This window comes from Hyperoodon ampullatus (assembly GCF_949752795.1).
Source record: "Hyperoodon ampullatus genome assembly, chromosome: 1".
In the NCBI taxonomy this organism is placed as follows: Eukaryota; Metazoa; Chordata; class Mammalia; order Artiodactyla; family Ziphiidae; genus Hyperoodon; species Hyperoodon ampullatus.
In genome coordinates this window covers 100,733,644-100,759,564 of record NC_136914.1, presented here as the reverse complement: position 1 = coordinate 100,759,564, position 25,921 = coordinate 100,733,644, and the positions used below count along the sequence as shown (strand labels likewise).

General features: G+C 31.9%; 1 protein-coding gene across 33 annotated transcripts in view; it reads right to left on the bottom strand.

Annotated features, from left to right (window-relative positions):
• Nucleotides 1-5,923: 5,923 nt before the first annotated feature.
• The window catches only part of ADGRL3 (adhesion G protein-coupled receptor L3), a gene marked incomplete at both ends in the record, with an annotated part of 582,832 nt that continues 562,834 nt past the window's right edge, over nucleotides 5,924-25,921 (bottom strand). For 19 of the 33 annotated variants that reach the window (XM_079704544.1, XM_079704546.1, XM_079704549.1 and 16 more), the window contains one exon: nucleotides 5,924-6,723. In XM_079704544.1, the coding sequence (XP_079560670.1) occupies nucleotides 5,924-6,723 (800 nt within the window). Of the gene's footprint in view, nucleotides 6,724-8,623; nucleotides 8,676-13,253; nucleotides 13,383-25,921 lie in introns of all 33 variants that reach the window. The other 14 variants (XM_079704535.1, XM_079704537.1, XM_079704536.1 and 11 more) reach the window with 5 other exon arrangements.

Genomic DNA, 25,921 nt, shown 5'->3' with positions numbered 1-25,921 from the left:
GTAATATTCATATATATAATGAATTATCCTATGACTATTGCTTGGTTATGAATTATTTTGCACAGCTACATAATTCCAATTTAATATTAATTTAATGTTTATTAGAAAGATTCATAATAAAGCTCTAAAAGGTACAAAGCTACTAGTAGCATTAACTGCGTTGGCATACAACAGAGTAAGCAAATTAGAGAGTGAACGTGAATTGAGGCAAAAATACTTAGACAAGAAATGCCTAAAGAGTGTTAAAAGTACTTTAGTGTTTTCTGTGGGATCAGCAGGTTCAAATTATAATATGGTAAACTTCAATTTTATTTTTTTCAACACATCAATAGCATTGGGTACAGTGTTTAAGATTTTTATCACTCTAAGGAATTTTATTATTTTTTTCCTGGATAATTTTTCTCTGTATCTCTAATTTAGGCCCAGTTACCCCACCATGAATTTGTCAACTTGGTTCTGCTCTCCTGTTCCTATTGTGATTGAAAACACTTTGTTATCTCAATAGAGGTTTTTTTCTTGTATAGTCTTCCTTGACTTCTTCACGTAAATCAAAGTTCTCCTTTCACATGCCTTCTTAAAAATCATAGTTTGTATTTACCTAAATGCAATATATATTCTAAAGGGACACAAATTAAGAAAAACTTGTGTGATGTAATATTAAGAGAGAGAAAGAAACATCACAACATAGTTGAAATCAAGACATTTGAATAATAACAAAGATCCTAGATGTTAAAGAAGTGCTGACTTTTAACTTTTAAAAGAGGGAATAGCAATAACTTTATTTCAAATGAGAATATGCAAAACCATAGTAACTACCTGTTTAATTGCAAAAATCACAAAGTTTGCAATAATGTAAACAAGCTATTTCCTTTGCAGGCTGTAAATAAAAGGAATGGAGTATGTAAGTATGTGTATAGGTGAAAGTTGAAGATTGATTTCCCTTTTAAAGCAAAGAGGAAGTAATCAGGTTAATTAGTAAACAGGAAAGATTCCTCTTACAGCCTAAGCAGGAAAGAAGTGGCTACCAACACTTTAACTTCTTCTAGTCTAGAAATGAAAATTTAGATATTTAGCAATATTTCCCAGATGGTTTAATAAGGATCTATTTGCTGATTACAAAATTGAATTTACAGTTTGGATCCACTGAATCTATTTTATAAGGTCAAAGAAGCGTCTCATGTAGAATCCATTTGCACAAAGATTCTTCCATAAACTATTTTGCAAAGTTGCTTCTTCACTCTTGTGCTTCCATATTCCTAATTTACTGATGTGCAGAAATCTAACATGAGATATATTTAAAGTATTACTTAGAAATGTGTAAGAATTATCTATGTGGTGAGTTATGAATTGCTAAATGAACTATTTAATTCTTAATACCTTGATACTATAATATACTGGAAGATCATACATATTATTATTTTATCTAAAATATTTTGTTGGAGAAGAAAGGACATTCATGTCAATATTTTCAGAATTGCTCAAAATCAAATTAGTGTTTGGGTTCTTCTTATTTTTCCTCTCTCTAAATTTCTCTCTCTCCAAATTTTAATTGAATGCATTGTAGTTTTGCAGTGTTTTGTGTTTTTTGAAGAATGCCCGAAGCAGTAGCACTTTGGTACATTACTGATGGACAACTTCTAAAAATGAATTATTCTTTCACTAATAGGAGGTGATGATTGATTAATTTGAAGTTGATCCTTAGACAACCCAGAAGATTAGACAACCCTTTTGGTCTCTATAATTGAGCAAAAAGTCAGTCTTTGAAGTTTTTAATGTCATTTTTTAAAAATAAGCAAATTAGTCAATGGATCTGAACAAGCATGGGGGGAAAAGCTGAAGATATTGCCGAAATTTATGCTATGTGTTCTTTATAAAATTACTAATTCACTTACATGCTTATTTCCATTATTATGAAAACATGTTACACCAAGTTAATATTAAAAAATTACAAGATGAAATTTTAAAGACCTTTCATCAATATGTCAACATATTTAGATTAATGCGGAATTTAAAAATACACATCATAAACTACATTTTAATTTAAATCATTTTGGATTTGTATTATAGGAAGGGGTTTCCATTACCTGCATTTGATTACTACATTTTCCCCACTATTTTTATCTCAAGATGATTGTCCTCATGTCAGTACTTTTTTGTCATTATGATTATTTTAGCATAGCAATTATTATTTAAGTATAGTATTTTTAATTTTAGTAGAGTGAAAACAAAGAGGGATGTTCAAAAATTGAATTGGAATTCCAGCCTATTTTCCTTCACAAAATTTATATTTCTCCATAAATACTACCAATTAGGAATGTGAGCTGTGCAACAATCCAACAGCTTCTGAATCAAATAACATGGTTTGTTCGCTAGTGTCCTAATAAAGTATCAAGTGAAATAGACCTCAAAGAGGAAAAGAAAGTGTAAAATGTTATGAAAATATTATTTTACTTGGAAATAATAATTTGTTTCATTGGCATAACTTTTACTTCCAGCTATCCAAATAATGTGCTATGTATGTATAGTATGTTTGGTGAAAATTTACTTCTTAATGGAAAATCAGATAAACACATCAGAAATATGCAAATAAGGTCATGAATGTCACAGGGTATTGCAAATATAGTCAGCCAAAATGGCAAAAAAATGAGAAAATTTTAAAGTTATTAATTTATCAGTTGCTATACATGAAAATGCATGTAAAAAAAAGATTCAAGTTCAGGAATTCAACCCTTGCTAGTGTAAAGAGGACTAAATGAGAACAGGTTAGACATACACAAATTTCTATTGAAATGTATACATAATTAACTTTCATCCAGTTTTGCTTTCATTATAGTCTCTTTCAATTTGGGGGAATAATATCTTCATGTGAAGGTCTTTGGGATCTTAAGTCTTGCTGAACGTACACCAATTACGATGTATGCGAGTTCAAAAATCTCACCCTTTCATCTTGATGTAAGAACTTGGTAGTAACTAACAGGACTGAATGGCTTTCCATACCAGTTTATGTATTCAAGTGATTTTCTTCAATTTGGACTATGTAGAGATGGGAAGCTATTGGCTTCAAATTTCCATATAATGAAACACAAAAGATAATGGGCAGGGAGGTAGCAAAAGCAGAAAATCAGAATCGGCAGCATCAGCAAGCTGAACTGAGGTAGTTTCCCCATTATTCTGTGAAACTAGCTTCTTATTGATGGAGCTGCTTTCATATAGATTACTGTTGGATTGGCAAAACTAGCATAAATACTCATAAATCCACAGACTACATTTGTGTTTCTGAAGTTACCTTAAACATGTCTAAAAAGGATTCTTTCATTACCAAATGTATTCTATGTAACAGATAGGCTAACCACCTTTCAGGTGCTAATATTGCCAGATGTGGTATGAGAAAACCTAATTACTATTAAAGCTTGTGGTTCTCCTGCAACTTAGAGAAAATCTGTAGACTTAAAAGATACTTATGTCAAATGACTAAAAAGGAATGGTGCATAAGATATTTTGAGGTGATATTAATTTAAGGTTATGATGTACTCTGGCCCAGCACAGAATTTTTTCTTTTGTTATATATTTTAAAACTGTATGTATAGATTACTGGCTATTTTCTAAACTACTCCTTCTAATCTTAAGAAATTCATTTATAAGTGGCTGGTGCTTAAATTTTTTTTTTGAAAAAATAAAGAAAAAGAAATTGCCAAGATATCACATAATATAACAGAAATTACAATTTGCCAAATTCATTCTAACTTTGCCCTAGGAGGATCTCCATGCTTGGACACTGCTGGTAAAGATTCTTCAGTAATTGGAGATCTAGAAAGTTTCTTTAAAAGGACTTTTTCCCTCCCATTTTATCCATATATAGAAAAACAAAGAATTAGCAAAAAACTGTCTTATAGTACCATCTTTATAAAATGGATATTCTCCTTGCCATTATTCTTGCATTTTTAGCCAATTGAGTGAATTTAATATCCAACATCAAAATGAAGCATACAAGGGAGGAAAAAATATGATCCTCCCTTCCCCAGTTCAATACTGAAATCTCTGGTTGAAGCTGACTTATTTATAATAAGCCGTGTGAATGCAGTTGGCTTATAAATAAGCACATAGTAACCTATATATTAACCTGCTCGAAAGTACATTATGCATATTATTTCAGCCAACATAAACATGCCCATCCTATTTTTCTGGATTACTTTGCAAAAACTGTATAATTTTGTGCTTAGTTTAGGCAGGTTGATTTCTTTTGCATGGCTCATTTAGGCCATAGAGGATTAGCAAAGTTTATATATTGAAAACAGAAGGAAAGACGAGAAAAATGAAAAGAATAATTAATCATATAGTACATACATCAATACAATATCTTCTAAATCTCAATCAGTTGTTTATTGGTTGGCAAACAAGTTTCACTTTTACAACAAATATTAGTAATGAGGTCATCCAACTTTGAGACCATACAAAATGGATCATAAATTTAAAAAAAAAATTATATGTGCTGCTAATTTACCTCTTGTATTCCTACATTACTTAAAATCCTGTCAAATAAATAAATTTTCCTGTTAATAAACAGAAAGTTTTTTTTTAAAAAAATCACTTCAAAATAATTGACCTTTCAATTCTTTCTACGAGGGAGTGAATTTCTTTTAAAAATTGGTAGTGAAGGTGCCCACTTGAGGAACAGACTGAACATTCAGCACTTTCACACCCATGGGATACCATTTCTCACATGCAGAAGCCCCACTAGTTCTACTGACACCTCTTTACTTGTAGAATCATAGCTACTCTCTTAGTGATGAACTGCTTGCCAAATATGCTTTGCATTACAACAGATGTGCACTGTAAACAGAAAAGTTCTTTCTGCTCTAATTGCAAAAATGTTCTTGGAAATATTCTGACTGAATAAAGATATATAGTGAGGGAAGGAAGTCTAATTTTATTTATTTTATTTTTTTTTGTAAAAAATAATTTGTTTGCATTACTAGAAAATGATTCTTATAAAGTGATAGCTTCATTTATTTATTTATTTATTTATTTTTTGCCATGTGAAATTTAAAGAAAAAAAAGGCAAAAAAAAAGGACAAAAGAAAGAAAGAAAAAAAAAGAAAGAAAATGAAGAAAGAAAGAAGGAAGGAAACTTTGCTCTCTTACTGGTAGACAAACTTGCAAGACCAGCACGAAAGAAAAAGAAAATTTCTTTTTTTTCCACTACATTAACAGGACTCAAATTCTGGAGGAACAGAAAGCAGACTACATGTGCAATGCTAGTATCTGTACATTACATAGAATTGTTCAAATTTTTTCTGCCATTAGTTTTATCATCAGTTAATACAGCAAATCATAAAATATGCATTTAGCATATAATTCTACAATTCCCCTCCATTTCATTATCAATTGTGTTGTTTTATTTTGTACACCTCAGCTATTCCTGCTGTGGTGAATTCAGGTTGTGAGTGACTAAAAACCACTATGTGATAGTTTGCTTTGATTTTATGTTTGTGCAACACTCCAATCTAGATGCAGCATTGTTACTAATTTCAAACAAGTGTTCTGGCCTTTTAAAAAATCAGGTCCTTGTAATTATAGTAACAGAGCATCAGAGATGTTAGAACAAACACAACATAATTCAACAAGGCCACAATGAGCGCCATTTTCTTCAAATCTCGTTCATTAACATAATGAAGTCTCCATCTGAGGGGGGAAGGACAGGAAAGAAGCTGGCACAGGGGAATTTCAGCAATGATCTTTCTCCCCTGGGCTGACCTAAAAAAAAATCCCAGTTTAAAAAAAAAAAAAAAGAAGTCTGAGAGTTTGTGTTTGTCGTTTAAGAACAGCATATTTAGGAGTACACACATTATTACCACTGCTTATATCAACTCAGAACAGTCAACCAGGTGTTAGCAGTTTTGTTGGCTTAAATTTCTGTCATCTTCTATAGGCTAGTGACCAAATGAGCAGGTCCTTTTGAACTCCCCTCTGGAGGGGTCCCATCTTTGTTTGGAGGAACTATAAATCCATCACTGCTACCGCGACCTAGCTGGTAGTAGGTATGCAGCTGATGGATGTGGTTTCTGGAGCCTAGGTTTGGCATGCTTTTGTAGTAAACATCTTCGGCATCACCACATTTGGCCGGTGGGGGTTCGGTCTGGGTGCTGGTGGTAATGCTCTCTGCGGCGGGCACACCAGCCAGTGCCGGCATGCTGGTGTAGAGAGAGTCCCTATGGGGTGACTGGAGATCTTCTGTGTGCTCGTTGGTTAGCAAAGGGAAAAAGCTCTCACTGTGGTCTTGGGGGATCCGCCTTCTGGTGTAATGATGTGGCTGGTGGTTCTCTGTGGAGTAAACTCTTGGGGGAAGCAAAGGAGCATCAGATTCCTCATGAATAAGTTCTAGGCCCAGACTTTCCTCATGGTTAAAGGAGGTGGCATCATCCAGGACAATGGCATCATCTTCACTCCCACTGCCCAGGTTATTCACCAGCTTGTTCATCAGATTCCTGTTCTGTTCGCTGGAGCGCTCATGGTTATTCAGGTAAGACGGGATATAGTTGGAAGTGAGTTCCTTCAGAATCTTTTTCTCTAGGGCGGTCTCGTTATGGTTATAGCCACGGTCTATGATTTGCACACAGTTGCTCAAGTATTCGCCACTGGCAATGCTGTAACTATTGCCATGGTTACCATTCAGTGGTAGAGTATCCATGACACTTGTATCCCTGGCATTGTTCAGAAGCCCCTCTGAAAAAGATTACAAAACATTATGACATTTATATCCAATTGGCTATAGAACACACACACAAACACAAAAGTGAAAACACTCGACTATGAAGTATGTATAAATTGCTAGCAATTTTAATTAAGTATAAAATGATTGGAAATAAAAAATATTAAATTTATATGTACATATCTATATCTATATATATGTATACTCGGACAATTGATAGAAATCTTATAAACAGAAAATTATTTAAAGTAAATCTTTAAAAGAATTTTAAAAACCCCTATAAATTTGCAATTTCCACACATTGTTTGACAGTATTTGAAACACATTTGGTTATAACTTAGGGGAAAAAGTGCAAAATTTTGCTGTAGTCATTCATAGCTTTCAATTTATACACACCAAAGTCAATCCAATAATTCATTACCTTTAATTTTATGTGCTGTCTTAACATTAAAATAGGTATAAAATTAACATAATTCATGTGTGGTACTTTGAATATACTGGTCAAAGTAAAAGATTTGAGCAGGCTCTAATAATCTGATATGTAATTTATAAGATTGAAAATAATCCCTACAGAAAAAACCACAAAAGGATTATGTTAAATTTGTCAGAATGATATAGTCATGAAATAATGCCTAGTCAAATAAATGGCACTTCAAAATACTTTGCACATAGGAACTTTCAAAACAAAAATATTTGGATTTACTTTCTAATTTTTTTTTCTGCTATAAGTACTTTGGTTACTATTATATATTAAGCCATTAGTAATTGTTTAGGGTCATTAGATAATTCTACAAAAGACTGTGTAAAGATATGGGGGATCTGATTCCTAAAAACAGTGTCAGTATTAAAGGTTCCATTTCATAATGAGTGATGACTTTGTGTGCATATTAAACTTTGGGTTTAAAAGAGATTAAATGTCTTATTCTGGGAAGAAACAGCTGCAGTGAAATAAATTTGACCACATGCTTCTTCAAGGTTTTTGCATTTTCTTGAATGAAAAGAAATCCAAGGATCTATAATAGTTCCATAAATCTCTCCGAATGTAAACACAAAAGAAAATAAAACACAAACATTTAACGAATACTGCTAAATAATAAAGGGTATTTCTTTATAGAACAATTAATTGAAGAATTCTATTAAACTTGTCAAAACATCACTAACTTGTGAAAATATAGCATTCATTCTATATCTGTGATGCAGTTATGTTTACCAAAACTGAACTAGTTTGTTACTTGTTTAAATAAAGTATCCCAAATATAACAATTTTTATATGGACGTCTGATGCATACTCTATATTCAAGTAACACAGTTTTCAAAAATAGCAATGCATTAAAAACATTAAAAAAACAGCCATCACAGACATAGGATGAAGCGATTTATTTTCATGTTATAAGATATCTTGTAGACAAATCCACAATGTTAAGAAAAAATAAAAGTAAATGCTTTTTAAAGGGCCATATGTGATGGGTGATTGCTGCTGCAGAAGCTGCTATGGTAGGCTTGATGGTTATGGTTGAGCAACTGATGCATTGAAACATGTGTTTATTATTTCTGTTGTCAATGCATTGGGTATGGCTTGAAAACAGCCATAGTTAAATAAACTGGGTATGTTGCATGTGACATGTATTTGTATGATGGAATGTAGTAATGAAAATTAAAAGTTTATGAATTACTTAGCAAAAATAAATGCTTAATTTAAAAACAATTTAACTCACACAAACATTACATGAGACTTAACAACTATGTTATGTGACACAATAAAAGAATCAGACAACAAAAGCGTCTAATCTCTATTAACATATATTTATATAAGTTGATTCATAGGTTCTTTAGTTTTTAAATTGTGAGATGAACTGTTTTTAATAACTACATCATCTATATGTGATGCAATAAAAGTGAACTAAAAAAAATTACATTTGATATGCAATGTTTAGCTTTACTCCCATACTTGTCTCTCTGTAGGGCTCTAAACGACAGCATGAAGAAAAGGAAAGAAAAAACAACAAGTAAGCTTACAGCGACAGTAGAAGAAACATGAGTAAAAAGCAAATTGATGATATGCAGAAAAAAGAGTCAAAGGAAATAGTTCCACTGCCCCAAAATTCATGGGTCTGTGTTACATGGTTTATCATAATTAAAAACACTGAAATGTTAGTCAGAAAATAAGAAACCCCATAATACATGCTAATGAGTCTTTAATAAGCGTTTCTGCAGTTTGTAAATTTCAAACAAATACACACTTATTTTAAAGTTATAATTATCACAACAACCAAAGAGAATAAAATCTTGAGGGCAAGCTATGACTATTTCCACAACTATAATTCAGTATTATGTATATGTGTGTGTGTATAGGTTAGGACATACTTGCTTCTAAGGAATGTCATTTAACTTTAAAATTTTTTCAGTAAGATTATAAATAAATTCTTTTGTTTATATACAGGGAAAAATACCACAGTTTGAACTTTTCATAATTGTGTTTTCTTTTATGTATCTTCTCTTTTCATGTACAAAGATTATTTTTCTCCCACTGTACTTATACAAGTGCTTTTTATCATTTGTAAATTATACTGATCGATACTGTCATTTCTGGAGCTCATATTCAAAAGTTGTATAACTATGGAGAAAGAAAAAGGCTAAATGCAACCATTATTCTGTATCAAGAAAATGTGTGGGGGAAAAAATACCACCAATCAATATCAGGTTTTCTTCTGGATTGCTGCACAATCATATTCAATCTAACATTTTAAAAGTTAATCCTTTAAAAACAATAGTAGCAAAATTATTTTTAAAAGAAAACCCTCATATTTTAATCCTGACAAAAAACCTGCTTTTGCTGATTTTGTTTATAAGAAGGTTAAATCATCACAAAATAAAAACCAGCGAAGTCATTGGGCTATATCATTTCAAGAGATTCCAACTTGTTATAATTTAGCCATTGCTTTAGAGATACAGTTTTTGTACTTTAAAAGTCGATTTGTTTCTCAGCAAAAGACCAACAATATTTCAAAATGGAGAGAAAATTTCTTTTAAAGTTTCAAAACACATTTAGAAAAAGAATTGGAAATAAAAAGCCAAACTAGTATAGCAGCAGATGGAAATTGCTAGTAGTCTCATTATGGCTCCTTTCGTAAATGATAACATTTTAGAACTGGAAAGCACATAAGAGATAACTGAAGTTCAGTTCCTGCTTTTTAAGATGAGGAAGCTTCAACCAAAAGAGACTGAACCTTATCTAACGCCACTTCTGCTAACAGTGGCAGAACTGGGATCATAATAGGAATCTTCTAGATTGACTCCGTGCACTACTATCTACCTCCTTCTCTTCACATCTGCCTTAGGCTTTGAAAGCTATAACAGAATATTTATTTATATACTTTATACTATAACCTTGTATTCTTGACAACTATAATGTATTCTTCACTATATCCCATCCTAAAAATATGTTTTTTCTTTAAAGTTTTAGAATTGAATTAAATTACTTTAAAATGTAAATTAACTTGTAAAAGCATGACTTCTCTGTATTACATTTTGTTGGCAGGTTAATCTATAATGAGATTTATCTAACAAAAACTAAATTCTCCAATACTGACAAGAAGATAATGGTCCAGAAATACCATGCATGAAGTTTTAAATATTTCCACAGATAGAATCTGAACCTAATATAACAAAATTATATTATTCATCTTTATTCCTAACTCTATATGCATTAGTAATACTGTAACATATCTTTACATATTTTAAATAAAGGCATCACAAACAAAAATGGATACTTTAAATCTTAATGCTTCTTTGCTTGGATGGCATTGGTACAACAGAATTAAAGGACCAACAGAACAGAACCAAGTGGTAATTCAACATAAACCACTCCAGTACATACCGAGCCACCTATATTTCATGTAAGATTTCACCTTGCCAGTAAGAATATAAGTGCATTCATCTGAAAGCATAAGATTAGTAGCAATATGACAATCACCAAGTTTTTTGTTCAGTGGTAAAAAAATTATTTTAAGCTCTACCATAGTTTCTTAACATCTCAAAAATATTAAAACATAAAGTAGTTGAACAATTCCATTTCTGACTCTGAAAACCAATAATAAAATTATTTACTTTTGTTCTTAAGAAAAGTCAGTAGAATTTAATTTACTGGCATAAACATTAAATCCATTCCGAAGAATCCTTTGTGTATTTTTTGATAATCTTAATAGCAATATTCAGTAATAGGCTTGATAGGAATAAAACTTTGGATTTATATGGTATTACTTTAAATTTTGTTGTGAGAATTTCACTTTGATAGTGTTTATAATGGTGTTGCATCCTTAGAAAAATCTCCTAATTTAGGATACTAGGAGTAAAATAAGACAAGAAGGCAGATATTGAATTAAGGAAAACATACAGATTAATGATTGTTAGTTTTTCATTATTTAAGACATTAGAAATTATATCTGAATAATCAAAAAAGCTAAACAAAATATGATCTAAACTATTACTTATTTTAAAAAATTTCCAACAACTCTTTGCATAAGGTGAATAATGTAGAATAGATTTAATATGCAAACATGGTGTAAATCTTCATTTAACATCATTCAAAACTTATTAATATGTCAGAACAATTTAAAATACTCTAATGACACATTTATGTCATTTAGCCCAATGAAAATAAAGGGAAAAACCCAAACAAGACTCTATAAGGTCTGCAAAATTGTTCTGACAAACCACATTTAGTGCATTATGTAATATACACATCATTGAGTGCTACAATGAAATTGGGACATTGACAAATGGTAGACAATGTAAAGGGGAACAACCATGAAGAAACTTTCCCCTCCTGATAGCACTGAGGTTGCTTTACTAGAAAATGGAGGACTAAAAGAAGCCAGATTAACTGCCTTCAAATATTTAAAGGATTGCCACAGACAGCAGAAAAATGCTCTGCTCATCTTTGTTCTAGAAGGCAAACCTAAGCATCACAGCCAGAGGCAAATTTCAACTTGGTGGAAAGAAAAAATATTTATAATGAATGGAGCATTTCAACAATTGAATATATAAAATCTCGAGGTAGGAAAGGCCTCATTAGAGGAAATACTTAAGCACAGGTTGACAGAACGTCCACAATGTGGTAAAGAGGATTCAATGAGTTCTATCTCTTCTTTTGACTCTAAGTCTATGATTCTTAGGTATAGGTCCTTAAGAAACTGGATAAAACTGACAGTTTGCTTAATTCTTTAATCCTATTGAAAAACAACTTGACTATTCCTGAAGTCACTCCTGACTTACTGGCTTTGGTATTTTTGAAATAATTTAAAATTATCCTTCGTATCTGACAAGGTGTCACCTGGGAAACTCAGATGGTTTTAGACACCAAATGACCATGTTGCAACAAACATGCTTTTCTGGAATAATCATGCACACCAAGTTTTTCACACTCATGCCACTAATCTTTTACCTCTGACTGAGAAGGAAAACACACACACACACACACACACACACACACACACACACACACAGATTTCCAAAGAGGATAATAGAAATTTTATTCAAGATTGCCTGGGAAAAATTTAAAATATTGCTAATCTGTCTCATCCAACTTGAAGGAACCACCGAAGTCTCTTTGTTATCGTGAATTTTCTTTCAAATATAATTTTAAATAGGTGTATCACTGACTAAAATTTTTCTTTTATGACACTTTTACTTGAATAATATTTTCTTGTGGTCACTTTATTTGTGATATGAATATTTTTAATTTCTTGTACTCCAATACATTTTTTTAGCTTAGAAAAGGTAAAAAGTCACGTAAAAATGCTTAGATTGTAAGTGGTTTTAAATAGATTTATGCTTATGTGTTTGAGATACAATTAAATTTTTAAATCATTTAAAGTTGGAGGATACACAGAGGAACCATATTCAAAACCTTTGTTTTTAACATGCAGCCACAGTAGAAAAAGCATTTCATGACCTTTCTGAGCCAGTTCACAGAGGCAATATCAAGTTATGGTAGAACCTGATCTGCTACTGTTCAATTCACTGTTCTTTCCACCACAGCTTATTTCAGTGTTTTCCATGGAGTTGACCTAAGTGCTTTCATCAGTAGTGATGTTTGTGCCTAGAGTGTGCTTCATGATATAACAGAGTAAGATTACTTTCTTGATCTTAAGATTGCTGAATCAAGTCTTCCTTTATCTTACTTACCTTGGGCAAATATCTCATTTCTTAAAATGAATACATAGGTATTTAATATAGAAATCAATCAACAACAAGAAAAGTACTGACAAACCACAATACATTTTACAACATTACAGAGAAACAAACACATATTGATGAATCAAGCATTTGTTTATCAGAAGGAAGGAATCCATCTCTTACTAAGGAAAACCTAAGGAAAATGGAAAATAAAAACACCAAGAGGGGTGGAAGGCAAAAAGAGTCTGTGCATCTGCTTCCAAAAGAAAGAAAAGGCAGGAAGAAAGAAAGAAAAATAGAATGTGGCCATAAAAGCTACATAAACTGGGACTCTCACTTGAAAAAATTAAGATAAACTCTAGCACACCTTGTGCGTTGTACATGCTGACAGAAGGGTTGTTACAGACCGCCGGTTCCCCAAGCAATGTATTATAGGGATTGTTAGTACCATGCGGACGAAGCAGAGCATTGCTTATAAGATGATTAGCCATGGCTCCTGGAGCAGCCCCATAGAAAGACAGAGAAAAAAAAAAAGGTCAATCAGGCAAATGTGTTTGAAAAAAAGGAAAGGAAACATTTAGAATGACAACAGTTGATATAGTCCTGATAACAGGCAGGCAGCTAGTTAGACTCAAAAATATATGCCACTAAAGCACACGTTTCCAACAAGGCACATATCCAACTCAATGGGAAAGAAATTAAATGATTTACAATGTTGATAAAGCCACATTTAGGGTCTTCTCTTTCCCAGAGTGTAAGCAAAAATATATTCCCATGCTTGCTAAAAATGAAAAATGAAAAATTTAAAAAAAAGCAAAATATAGTCTTCCATATAAACAAAACATATAACACAAAACAAAAGCTGAAAGAAAAGTTTAAAACACAGAAAGAAAAGTTAAAATTAAACAAAACATTCCCTCAATCACGGAAACCATTGGGTTGTTTTCAATGAAATAATAAAAGGCAACATTTATGATAAAACACTCATTTGGAGAGCAGCTGTTGACACAACAGAAGATTTTGACATTACTTAAAATTCTATGAAGAAGAATTATTTAAATTGAAATAAATTAAAATGCAATCACACTTATTAGTACACCATTATAAGCATACTAATTAGGTGAACTTACAAATCTGACAAAATGATCATAAGGATATTATTTTTAAATATTTTAAATAAAATATTAACTTCATTGTATCAAGCAATATATATAATTCCATTTTCCATTTTCCAACTGGTTGTTTGTACTTTGGCATAGCAAAGTAACAAAGATAAACTCTTTTAACTCTTTATGAACAGATGTACTTAATCTCTAACATACTGTCAGTATGCATTACAACCTCCCACCCTCAAGAGTCACTTAATCAAAAAAGCAAAAAATTGAGAATGACAGTTTTATTAAATATAATTAGGCCATGTATGGAAATGATAGGCAGAATGTATATTTATGTTAGATGATAAAGAAAAGAAAAATGAAGAAAGAAAAACACAAATTATATAAGGATAGGTTGAAAACACAGGTATATATTAATTTAAATATATATATTAGAGAATAGAAATATATAGAACAGGAGAAAATACTTTCAAACAAATTTACAAATATTTGCAATCCAACAAAGGACTAGTATCTGGGATATATGGGACTTTGGACAACTCCCAAAGGTCAACAGTAAAAAACAATCAACAAGAAACAAAACCAAAAACAATCCAATTAGAAAATGGGCCAATGGTATAAACAGACATTTTATGGAAGAGGGTATACAGGTGGCAAACAAGCTCATAATGAGAAAAGAACTGTTATTAGTCATTAGGAAAATACAGGTTAAAACCATAATGAGATATCACTACACACTTAAAAATGGTGGTGACAAAAATGCTGGCATGGATGAAGAGAAACTGGATCACTTGTACTTTGCTGGTGGGAATGTAAAATACTAAAATACTCTGAAAAACAGTTTGGCAGTTTCTTATAAAACTAAACATGCAATTACCATACCACCCAGCAATTGTACTCTTGAACATTTATCCCAGAGAACTGGAAATTTATGTTCACACAAAAACCTACAGATGAATGGTCATGGCAGCTTTATTTGTAATAGCCCATAATGGGAAACAGCCCAGATGTCCTTCAACTGGTGAATGGTTAAACAATCTGTGGCACATCCATACCATGGAATATTACTCAGGAATAAAAAGGAACAACTATCAATACACATAATGACCTGGATGAATTTCTAGAGAATTATACTGGGTAAAAAAGACAATTCAAAAACTGAATGATTCCATAAATGCATATATTCTTGAAATGACAAAATTATAGAAATGGAGAATAGATTAGTGGTTGCCAGGGTTTAAAAATGCAAATGGGAGGGAGGTGGGTATGGTAATAAAAGGGCAGCATGAGGCATCCTTGAGGTGATGGTATGACTCTGTATCTTGGCTATGGTGGTGGCTACACAAACTTACTCTTGTGATAGAATTGCAGTGAACTAAACACACACACACACAAATACAATTAAATACAAGTAAAATAGAAGAAATCTGAACAAAATTGGAGGACTGTTTCAATGTCAATATCCTGGCTGTGACAGTGTAGTACAGTTTTACAAGATATTATTGAGGGAAACTGGGTAAAAGGTACATAATCTCTGTATCATTTCATACAACTGCAAGTGAATCTACAACTATTTCAAAATAAAAAGTAATCTATATTGAATGAATATGACAAGAACATTCAGTCACTCATAGAAATGTTAAAAAAATGAAAAGGGAAAACTTGGCCATGGCAGTTTTAATTTTTTCTTAATCATAGTTCTTTGTTATATAGTAAATTACCAGTCAAATAAACATTTTAACCTCAAAATTGGGAAAGTGAACTATTGATTTAAAGGACAATAAAGCTTGTCTGATCGCTAGAGCTAGAAAGTTTCAGTTTTGTCAGGAAATAAGCTATATGTTTGCATCCTACACATTCTGCAAAGAACTAGCATAGAGCTAGCACAGAAGTTTTGTGTGCTCGATGAATATTTGCTGAAATTGTACTTCATACACATTTAGATGTCTTTACACAGTGAGATGACAGATCTTCAATTTATCATATAATGGGCATATCAGGTTATTATTTCCCATTGATGAATTAAATACATGGTATATTAGTATGAAAAGCTAAAAAGAGTTGGCTACAGTGCCTTTCAGATACGAAATGGAATATTGTTAATCTTAAACATGGATATTGTTGATGAAGCTTAATTGTTTGAGACAGGATTTGGTCTGCCCAACATTTTTAGAAAGTAAACTACCTGTAAATTGTATCTGCTACCTAATATTTATTATTGCAGCCTTTTCTCAAGTTAAAAGGAAAGTTAGTCTTCTAACACAAGTAGCTGTCTTCTAAAGTTACTCTAAATAAGCATTTAAATAAAAAATGAAAAGTGTAAGCAACTTAAAATGAACTAGGGTAAAAACCTTAAAAATATAAAATTGTTCAAACTCTTTACACTTCCTTATAGATCAAATAAGGGTAAGATCTTTATGTCTGGGACTTATATGTACATCTCTGCACATTTCCCTTTATTCCTACACATTATGTAATTTAAACTAACTGGAAAACAAACAGTAGACTGGAAAGATGGCTCGTCACTGTTTTCTCTGGCTTCATATAGCTTATAAAAGAAAATATTTCCCCCCTTTTTTTTTTTACCTGCTGATGTAAAAGAAGATGATCTGCTTAAAAGTTCTCATCAGAAGAAAAAAAACTGTAATTATTTATGGTGATGAATGTGAACTAGACTCATTGTGGTGACCATTTCATAATATATACAAGTATTTAATTGTTATACACCTGAAACTAGTATAATGTTATATTTCAATTTACCTGAATTCAAAAACTAATAAATAAATGATAAAAGAATGTAATTTAAAAAAAGATGATCTGTACGTTAGAATAAGGAAACAATTGAGTTGGGAAGAATCAAGCATAAAAAAGAAGCAGGTGACTCAATATTTTGGTTTCTGTTTAGCATTCAGTTTACAAAAAAGCTAATAATGTGAGAATAAAAAAAGTTTAATCATACAAAAATGGAGATCCATAATGGAATTCTAACAAAGCTATCACAATTTGTATAGATAATCTATCTGGTTCTATCTTTCTTAGCATAAAGTTCCTTTTCAGCTTTTCTTAGTGTTTTTCTAATTTTTGAATGTACATTAAATTTAAAGCACTTATATCAGTGAAATCCACTAATATAGGAAGACTGAATTTTAAAGTTCACTTATTTATCATCAATTCCTGCTGAGCTAGAAAGGCAAGCAACAATAGCAGAAATGGATTGGTATACAGCTGTATTATGACACAATGTTGGTGAAATGTAACAATATTCAGTCTCCGCCACATGGCTTTGGTAGGGTGCTTCCTCAAATCCAGGTGCAACAGAATCTGTTACTAATCTACAGCCCTAATGAGTGACATGATTGGAGATCTACCTGCCGTTAAATCTAAAACCACACAAACACTTATTAAAAAATTTAAAACTTAAAAATAAAATCAGTTTTCTCTTTATCCTTGGTATTAAGGACAATTTTTCCTGATAGAAAAAGAATCACTATTTAAATTAAGTTGCTTTTTAACTACCGCTCATTTTTATACTTCATGCACCATTTAAAACTAATATAATTAGTGTCACTGAAACTGATTTAGTCCTGAAAGTGGAGGGTTATAACACCAGTGAGGGCTCAGTCACAGGAATTACAGAGCAGGATGTAAAGTTTGGTGATTAATGTTTTGCAAAGAATGTAAGGTTATGGGTAAGCTCTATGAGTTTGCTAGTTTGAAAGAATGAGGGAGATGTCTGAATAACTGACCAATTATCCCTCATTTGACTTGCCTAGTGTAAGAAGTTAATAATTTTTAATGGACACTCACAGCTTGCTGTGACCTCAAGAGGCCATTTTTCCTGTTGGCATGCCAAACAAGTGCAATTTTCCTAGAAAGTATTGCCTACAGCACCCACTCACATATAGGCATTTCAGTTATACTTCTGAAAGGTAGCACCGACTGTGCTAAAAAAACCTGCTTGTTGCCAATGCCTAGATCTTTTCCTAAAAACCTGCACAGAATCTGTCTTCCTTCATCTTTTATGTGCACAGTTACTTTTGTCTTTTCTCTGTAGCTGCACTGCATTTCACTTGTCTTTGCCCCAGTCTATTCTGTTTGCTTCTAGCTGCTTCTCCAATTTAATAGGGTCACTTTGAATTCTGATACTATTTTCCAAGGTTCTGTCCATCCTGCCTCTTTCTCTAACCTCCAACTAACTTCTGATTTGTAAACTTCCCTTCTAATAGCTGTGAAATTGCTGAAGACTTCCAAGAAGATCAGTGTTTACAGACCATCTGTCACTGTTTTTCAGCTGAAAAGTTAAGCTTACTGGTTAGTCAGTTTGAAGACACAAATAAATTGATGCTGGAAGGTAGTTACAGCCATGTATGTGAAAAGCATGTTTGTGTGCTAATTTCACTGGAATGTAAACCCCAGGAAAACAGGGAATACATAGGTTTTTTGTTTTTTCACTGCTCTATACCGCATGTCTAGGATAGTTCTTAGAGCTCAATAAATATTTCCTTAATTAAAGAAAAAAATTATGTGAAATCCATGGCATCCTGAAAATATGAAAACTAAAACAAGTCCTTTTATCAATTATAAGTAGTTTTATATTTTGAGTAAATTTTTGAATAGTGCCGTTTGTCTAATTTCTAATGATCTATTTCCTTCTAATACTACACCAGTGGCCATAATACTGAAACTCTTAAAGCAAAGATAAACATTCATGTAATTATTTGGAAATAGAAAATGCTACCTGAATACTAACTGCAGATATTAATTAGAGGGGAAAAAAAAAACAGTACAACCTGCCATGACTCAAAAAGCTAAAATAGGGTAAAACAGCACAAGGTGGCTGTGAAAAATAGCTGTTCTTTAATTCTCTGAGTCCTTAAATCCTGGCTACAGTCTAGTCATACCTGCATATTTGCTATCAGAAACAAGGGTCAGCTCTTTCATAAAACCATGGAAAAGGAATTAACATTGAATTTCAACATATGTGAATCATTAACAAGGCTATCAACAGAAAACCAAGCACAAAATCTTTATTTCTGGTGAAAGCATGATAGAAAGCAAAAGAGGATTTTCATATTCTACACTGAAAAACTTAGGGAAGTTTTTCTGATGATTTTTTGTAAGACCGCAAGTTACTGAAAAAAGACTACGTTTAAAATCACAGATAATCGGGGGCTTCCCTGGTGGCGCAGCCGTTGAGAATCTGCCTGCCAATACAAGGGACATAGGTTCGAGCCCTGGTCTGGGAAGATCCCACATGCCATGGAGCAACTAGGCCAGTGAGCCACAACTACTGAGCCTGCGCGCCTGGAGCCTGTGCTCCACAGCAAGAGAGGTCACGCCAGTGAGAGGCCCGCGCACCGCCATGAAGAGTGGCCCCCACTCGCTGCAACTGAAGAAAGCCCACGCACAGAAACGAAGACCCAACACACCCAAAAATAAATAAATAAACTTATATAAAAAAAAATCACAGATAATCATTTTAAGAAGAGTTTTTTTTCTTTTGACTTTATACCTGAAGACTGAGGTTTTTGATATAAAAGTTTTTAAGTGAGTGAAATTTGAATGGAATAATGAGTACACTTTTTCCAAATGTGTAGTTTTTACCACAAAACTGCTACATTTATTTCCTTATGAAAATAAAATAGGTGTTTTGACATTGGCAGGCCCTGAATGACAGCACTGCCTAGGCCAGTTCAATGTGAACATGTAATTGAGGACTGAAACTCCAAGGCAGATCTGCCTGCTTTGAAATTGTGAAGTTAAGAACATATCTGAAACAAGGTGACAGTTGGATCTCACTTGAATCTATATTATATCATTCAGAAACATAATTCAAACAACATTTCTTCTTGAGAGCATGCTAACAAAAGTATACTGAGAAGCTCTTAAAATAACTTGAACCATCACTGTGCTCACCCCTCACACTTCATTTTTTAAAAAATGTAGTTACATTCTTATTTTATCGTATTGAATGGGCAAAGTTTTATAAATGAAGACCTCGGTGATCTAATGAACCAAATGAATACAACCATTCTCTAATAGTCACATACCAATATACGTCAATTTTCAAATGTTTATGTATAAACATGTAACATGGTAAATGTTCTGTTTGTTTTATTTCAATAAAATAGTTTTACCTGGATGATTCTTTCTTTCTTAATGTACCTCATCCTCCACTTAATTCCCTCACGGTTCTCTCTTCTTTGGTTTGACATATTTTTCTTTTATGAAGTCATTTTCATTATATATATTGACTGATGCATACAAGTCAGAGTTATACACACAGCAGTTACTACTGAGTGATGACTTTGTGCTTTTGTTTTCAGACATTAATTTTGGCACAAAGCAGAGACTTCATTTTGTAACAAGTAAAAATAAGTTCACTAATGATGGTATTTTCTATAGAATTAGAATACTAACTTCAGTGTAAGGCAAGGAATCTTTCACCAGGAGATGGTATCTATGAAGTTGTGAAACCCTTAAAATTGTATGTAAAATGCTTTTGGTGTATGTTTGTGTGCTCCGTTGTGCACACACATGCCTGCACTTCTTTCCGGTGAAAGGGTCCTGAGGCTTTTACTTCCTTTTCAATATTTAAGAAAAGTGGTATACAGGAAAAAAGACATGTCTCTTTCTTTGGCGAGTGACCTATAATATAAACAAGAAAACTGGAAAAAATGATTCAGAATACCCAAAATATATCTTATGTATGTAAGTATCACCTAATCAATTGCAGTATAACATAATGGAGAAAGGTTATAATCCAGAATTTACAATGCAATAAGATTTTAATCTTATCTAATCTACTATCATCACTCAATATGTAAAGGAACACAGTTCCAGAGATGTTCATAATTTATTCAAGGTCACACATGACTCTGGTAGTTTTTCTTAAACATATTTATATCAGCGATTTTCAAACATTTTTTAGCACCCTCTCCCAAAAATATGTTTCAACAAAATTTTATTAGGAGCCTTATAGGAGTGCATTACTTTTTTATAATATGCTTTTCTGTAATGTTCAATTATTTTATTTTCATATTCACATATTAATTCACATAACATAAATAAACAAACAAAAATAAAAGTATATAGATAAAAGAGACTTCTAGAACTGTGGAGAACTGATTCAATAGACATTTTCTATTTTAAATATTTTGTTTCCTATTTTTTGCTTTTCTATGTAACAAAACAATATCAGCACACATGCAATCTACAGAAAGATAGTGTAAGCAATGATTAGTTCAATTTTAAAGGGCTACTTTATAAAATAGAGACAGCCATATTAATCAAGACCAAGTTGTTTATAATAATAAACAAAGCTAAAATAATCTGCATACTATCCTTAAAAGTTATACAAGTTTTAAAGCCATAGAAACCATAATTTTATATTTTTTACTGTTTTTATTCAAACAATTAATGAAATTACAAAGTGTCAAAGAAATGTTTTATTGAAAGCCAAAATCTTTTTCATCATTTTTTTTCTAAAGTCATAAATTGAAGAGCTGACATCTTGATTTATCACACTGTGCTCTTTTAATAGCCAACAAGTTAGCTATTAAATTTTAATCAACCTGCCTATTAAATTTCTTTCAAATGGTTCAGGGATACTTCAGCTTCTTTTAATAGCTAATTCATTCACTGGGAATCTATTAATATGGATTTCAAAGGCATGTCTTCTCCAGAGTACAGATTGGGTCATCGTTAGTTCAGTATAAAATGAAATATTGTTAATGTAGAGGTGTTGCCTCTATTTCAATATGTAAATTCAAAGCTTTAGAGTTGGGAACCCTAGAAATTACGTGTTCTGTTCTCCCTTATTTTGCACTAATTGGCTTTACACATGTCTTCTTCATCAGATACATGGGTTTTTCTACAATAAACATTTAGAAGTCAAATTCCTGTGTCATATGTGGTCCACATTTTCATTTTACAACATATTGCCACAATGCTGTCAAATATGTATCAATTCACACTTCCCATAAGCAGTGTATATTTCTTAAATTCTTGCTAGGACATGGTATTGTCAGGCTGACATTTTGCCAATTTGATAGAGTATGAAGTATCTCAAATTACTGTTATACTTTGCATTTTCCTGATTACCAGAGAGATGGAATAATTTTTCATATATTTATTGGTTGTAAAGTTTCTTATTCTGTGAATTGCCTGTTCTTATCTTTTGCCCACATACATATTAGGTTGTTGAATTTTATTGATTGATTTGTAGGCATTCTTTATACAATATATGCATTAACATTTTGTTTTTTATATGTATTGTTTACACCTCCTTCCAGTAGCTCACCTGTTTTGAGTACTGTTTAAATTTTGAGATAGGACTCTTATCTGTCTTTTTCTTATAATTTATGATCTTTGTTATTTTGTTTTTAAGAACTCCTTTAACCTAAAATCTAAAATATATTTTCTTCTAAAAGCATTTAAGTATTATTTTATGTATATACTTTTTTTTTTTTGCCCTGAAATTCAACACAACCCAGTTGTGTTGCAATGAAGAAACTGATACCATTACATACTCATTGTTATTTTTTATTGAAAAAGAAGCTTCTCAAAGATCTTATGTTTTCTGACTGCTGTAGCCAACAGTGGTAGGCTTAGAAATCATAATTCTTGATGAATCTTTGCTTTACAGTATAGGAAGTGGCTGATTTGCAAGTAGAAATGATGAACCTATACTACTCAGTCATTCATCTCTAAAACTCATTTTTTGTGGTCAAAGTCATGTATTTCTGTGTGCTTTTAACTTGGACATTTTCAATACATTGGCATAGTACTCAAAACAAAGAATACTGAGCTCAAAGATAATGGGTCAATTATGCTTATCCACAGGTAAAATAGCAGTAAATTCCATTTATTTCTAGTAAGAATGTAGTCATTCCCACAGCTATGTTTATTTGTAAATCACACACTGCTTTACATTTTATTTGTAAATTCACACTGCTTGTGAATTTTTGCTGAATACAACAAACCTCAGAACAAAGGAAAGTATAACTATTTAACAATATAAAATAATTTACCAATTTGAAGAAAATGACTTTTCATATACTTCTCTGACCTATATTGGCATACTTTCTTATATTGTACAAATTATACAAACTCGTATGCAGAAAGTCTATACCAGCTAAAACCTGAATTTTATATTTGGAAATTTATTTGTAAAAAAGTATGTGAGAGAAAAGTAGATATAAATTAAAACAAGATATCTATGAATAAAGAGATTCTTAATTATGTTGTTCAGAGAAGGCTTATTTTGTCATATAATCATAACCAGCTCTGTTCTGTTTAGACTGAGACTGTTTCAGGAAACATATTGTTTCTATTTCTCTACATCAAGACTAACTATCGGGCTTCCCTGGTGGCGCAGTGGTTGAGAGTCCGCCTGCCGATGCAGGGGACACAGGTTCGTGCCTTGGTCCGGGAAGATCCCACATGCCGCGGAGCGGCTGGGCCCGTGAGCCATGGCCGCTGAGCCTGCGCGTGCAGAGCCTGTGCTCCGCAACGGAAGAGGCCACAGCAGTGAGGGGCCCGCGTAACGCAAAAAAAAAAAAAAAAAAAAAAACTAACTATCTTTCTTCAATCTGTATATCCTCTTAAATCTTTCTTAGCTCTCCAGTGATTTTCTGGGGTTATAAATTACTATCTATGAATGTGATGGGTAACTTGTTTTAGTTTTTAAAGCACCCATATTCCTTATAATAATAAATTATGAGGAAAGCCTATTATGAAGATCATAGGAGAGCCTATCACATAAACACTTATTTTTAAATGGCATGCAGTATATAAGGCTCAACTATATAAAGTGCAAGCCCCAGTATGCAACAAAAAGGGGCTATCTTGGATAATACAAAATTATTGGTATTTATGTATTTTTTTTCTAATAAGACCTTCTTATGCTAAACATATATCCCATTTCCATATTTTAATTTTTCATGTAAATGAACTAACTTCTATTCATTTCCAAATAGCAGATATAGGTTAATATAATCTATTTCTTAGAAAAAATAATCTGAACAAGTGATGACTTTTAGTTAACTTTGGATATTATATACCACATTTATATCATCACAATTTTATGCTTATAATAGAGTAGGAATATTTTTCCAGATGAGAGGTAGAGTCCAGTTCTGTTTGCTTTTAAATTTTGAATTATAAGGCATTTCATAGTTTTTAAAAAACTGGAATTAGCACATAAAAGTAATACAAAGTTTAATTTATAACATTATCACTACCTATTTGAAGTCAACTCAAATAAATTTCCTATCTGTTCTAGGCATTATTATATTGCCCTGACAGAGGACACAGTTTCAAGGAATATCAAATTCTGGAGTATGGAGATTTGGGAAAGTTATATCTTTGGTTCTATTACTAAATGATTATAGGCAGAAGCTATTTACCAGATTTTTTAAATACAGTCTTTGCTCTGACCAAAATATTCATCCTTTTACCGAAATATAAGAAATTAAAAATTAAAGATAAAAGGGTTCTACTAAAAAAATATCTTGAGATTTTTGTTATTTGAGAACTTCCAGGAGAAAAGAATGATTATAAAATTCTTGCAATCTAAGTCCTACAACTGAACAGTTATGTATAGTAGTTCAGCATATTTGATATCAAATAGTTTTGTAAAAAAAGGTTATTGGTCAATCCATCTCCCCATATATTCACAATATTTTAAAGCTTCTCTTTCCCTAAGTAAATAGGATGAATGAATCCACTCTAAAGAATTGTACTTAGAACAAAATAAAGTGGAAAGAAATGAATAGTACATCAAGGAAATTAAGAAATAAAGATGTGAATAATTGTGCTTTAAGAATATCTTATTTCCATGAGGTGATAAAAATCATTCTGAAATACATTCTTGGAAACTTAATTCTAGTCTTCAGCAAGCTTCATGTAAAACTGTCATCATAAGAAAATAATGAAAATTTTTATTATTGTAAGTAGGACTGTGTGGTCAGAAAGCCCTCGTTTGGAATTTAGATTGTGTTCTTTATTAGCCATGTGATTTTGGACAAAAAGCCAGAAAACCTAGGTTCTTCATGGATTTAAAGATAATGGATAATAAATAATGAACAGTGTAAAACAGGTAAATGATAGTTACACACACTAAAGGAGAAATCCCAACTTCACCAAGACTATAAAGAGGCACATTGTGTTCTATCAGAGAAAAGATTACCACTAATTTTTGAAGATAAGTTGTAGTATTCACATTTAGTTCTCAAAAAAGATACTGTTTTCTAAAAAAAATTACATCCTCAGCAACTTATACAAAACAGTAATATTTTAAAACCAATTGGAAATGTTCTATAGCACCATATTTAGAAGTTATCAAGGTAACCCACTGTGGCTTGTCTGATTTATAACAAAGAGGTAAGAGATACTGCTAACTATATATAAAGGCAGTAAGATAATAAACCATAAAAATGAGAAATCTTCTCTACATAAATAAGCCCTTTGTGAAGGGATCTTTGAAAACTATAATAATAATAATAATAATAATAATAATAAAACCATTTTTAATATTGTGTAGTTGGCTGTGAGAGGCTGGATGATTTGAAGGATTCTGAACAAAGAGACAAAGTTAAGATCAAAACATAAGAAGGACTCACTGGGCAAGCATTTTAAAAGCTTTTCTTTTTCAGTTCCTGCTAACAATTAATAGAAAGAACATTTGCCCCAGATTGACTAGAGATCAATATTTAATATATTCCATTTTACAATGAAAAGTTCATTCTGTAAGTTATTTGGTCTCCTAGAATTAGGAATCAGGGTATTAGTAGTATTGTTTAGTTATCTATTTGATGCAGCATCTCAGTTTTTAAAATCTGTACCTATTTTGTTTTGTATATTAAACTGATTTTCCGGAAACAGAAGATATCCTTATTTTATTGTACATTTTCTGATT